This window comes from Chrysochloris asiatica, unplaced genomic scaffold (assembly GCF_000296735.1).
Source record: "Chrysochloris asiatica unplaced genomic scaffold, ChrAsi1.0 scaffold00200, whole genome shotgun sequence".
In the NCBI taxonomy this organism is placed as follows: Eukaryota; Metazoa; Chordata; class Mammalia; order Afrosoricida; family Chrysochloridae; genus Chrysochloris; species Chrysochloris asiatica.
Window position 1 is genome coordinate 2,904,797 of NW_006408718.1, and position 2,575 is coordinate 2,907,371.

Consider the following 2,575-nt stretch of genomic DNA (forward strand, 5'->3'; position numbering starts at 1 on the left):
GAGGCCAGAGCAACCATCTAGCTTCTGTTGAAATTCCAACCTGCACAGTGAGGTATTCTGACATCTTCCTGCCTGGTCCTCAGGGTCTCCCAGGGTTGCTTAAGGGGTGCCTCTCACATCCTGAGATACTTAGAGACTGAACTGCCCCAGCTCTAATTCGCCTATGAAGGAGAGTTCTGGGTAAGAGGTCAGGATTAGAGGGGATGAATTGACAGTCCATCTGGCAGAAGCTCACTCTCTGCCACACACCCCTGCCTCTTGAATCTTACACTATGAGGTCAGCTACTGCTTTTAAAGCCAATTAAAACTTGTGTCACCCTAACAATCAGTCCCTGGAGAAGGACATCATGATTGGTAAAGTGGAGGGTAAGTGAAAAAGAGGAAGACTCCCAAGAAGATGGATTGGAAGATATGGGCTCAAACATAGATACCATTGTGAGAATGGTGCAGAACCAAGCAGTGTTTTGTTCTCTTGTGCATGGGCATCACTGTGAGTCAGAACCAACTGGACAGTTCCTAACAACAATAATTTGGGGGAGTCCCTGCGTGGTGCAAATGGTTAATGCCCTTAGCTACTAACCAAAAGTCGAATCTACCCAGAGGCACTCAAAAGAAAATCCTGTCAATCTATTGCCCCAAAAGTCAGTTGTTGAAAACACTATTGTCAGCATTGTGCTCTTGTGAAATCCACTGCCACTGAGTCCATTCTGACTCATAGTGACCTTTTAGTAGGGTTTTTAAGACGATAAATATTTACGGGAGCAGCCAGCCTCATCTTTCTCCCCCAGAACAACTGGTGGGTTTGAACCACCAACCTTACAGTTAACAGCCCAACCCCTAACCCACAGCATCACCAGGGATCTATCACGGTAAGCTAGGAAGCTTAGGGGGCAGTGAGTTTATGTCACTGGGAAGGAACAATTTGGAAAAAGAGGGGAGAATGCTTACATAACTCAAACCTGTCATCAATGTCACTGCATGAGACATGGAGCCATTGTTGGAAGAGCAGAGGCTCTTCTGTGTATAGTCTCAACAATGAGAAAAACAAGTAAAATTAAATTAAAAGAAAAAAGAGAACCCTATGGAGCACAGTCCTACTGTGACACAGATGGAGGTCAGGGGTCGGGGTCAGCTTGCTGACAACTAATGTTGCTGTTTTTGTTGTTGCTAAGTGCTGTGGAGTTGGTTCCAACTCATAGCAACCCTGTATAGGGTTTCCATGGAGCTGCTGGTGAATTTGAACCACAGACCTTGTGGGTCAAACAGCCCTTGCAGTCCAGTGCATTATCCCACCGTGCCATGCCATCAAGTCAGTTCCGACTCATACAACAGAATGGAACACTGCTCAGTCCTGCGTCAGCTTCACAATCATTGCTACACTTGAGCCCTTTGCTGCTGTCACTGTGCCAGCCCATCTCGTGGAGGGGGTCTTTCTCTTTTTCGCTGACCCTCCGCTTTACCAAATACGATGTCCTTCTTCGGGACAACTGATTACTGGTTAATCATTTTCTAAAGACAGACAAAGATCACCTCATGTACAGCCTCTGTGACTGAAAGTTCCATTTCTGGGTTTCAGGAGGAGTGGTGGCATTGGCCATCAGCAGCTTCATGGCCTCAGTGAAATTCCACGACCTGACCACCCGGATCGCCAACTTTCAGGAGAAGCTCTTTCAGTTTGTGGTGGTGGAAGAACAGTATGAAGAGTCATTTTGGATCTGCGTGGCCAGCGCCTCAGCCCACGCAGCGAACTTGGTCATGGTGGCCATTAGTCAAATTCCTCTCCCTGAGATTCAGATCAAAATAGAAGAGGCAACAGTCACAGCAGAGGATATCTTGTATTAACAGCCTACTTCTGCTCTCCTTCCCACCTACATCATGTAGTGTGAGCAGGGACCTCGTTTATCTTTGCAGCCTTCCTTCCTGCTTCAGAATGCCCAGGTTCTCAGCAGTTAGAAGGAAGGGTGGAGTCTGGACCAGAACGAAAACCTTTCTCAGAACCCTGGGCATTTCTCCCTTACTATGATTGAAGTCCTGGTGTGACGCTGTGGGTTCATGCTCCAGACTGTAAAGCCGTTTGAAATGCAAGGTCGGCAGTTCAAGCTCACCAGCTACTCCTTGGAAACCCTATACAGAGTCACTATGGGTCAGAATCGAATCGATGGCACTTAACAACAACAATGACTGAAGTAGTCCTCCTGGCCTTGGAACTGGAGGCGTGGATTCAAGTCTCACTTCTGCCTTTTACCAACTGTGTGTGGCATTGGACAATTCATGGAATGTCCGCTTTGCCATTTTTCCTCATCTGAAAAACAAGGATCGAAAATTGCTTACAAGATTGTTCCGAGGTTTTAAATGATAATAACATTGGCAGCCTTTGTATCCTTTGTTGTTGTTTTTAAGCGCCTCCGTTGAGATGCAGAGTGACCCTGCTGAGGGTTTCTGAGGAGTGGCTGATGAGTTTGACCCGCCACTTTATAGTTCAAACTGACCTTGCGATCCAGAACATTATTTGCTGCACCTCACCAGCACTCCAACTGTATCCTATTGTTGTTGTTGTTAAGTGCCATCGAGTCGG

The 2,575-nt window shown here is 46.8% G+C and overlaps 1 protein-coding gene across 1 annotated transcript in view; it reads left to right on the top strand.

The window, feature by feature from the left end:
* Window positions 1-1,858, top strand: part of CLRN2 (clarin 2) — a 22,812-nt gene extending 20,954 nt beyond the window's left edge. The window contains exon 3 of the mRNA XM_006872486.1: window positions 1,577-1,858. Coding sequence (XP_006872548.1) covers window positions 1,577-1,842 — 266 coding nt within the window. The 3' untranslated portion in view covers window positions 1,843-1,858. The remainder of the gene's footprint in view (window positions 1-1,576) is intronic.
* Window positions 1,859-2,575: the final 717 nt, after the last annotated feature.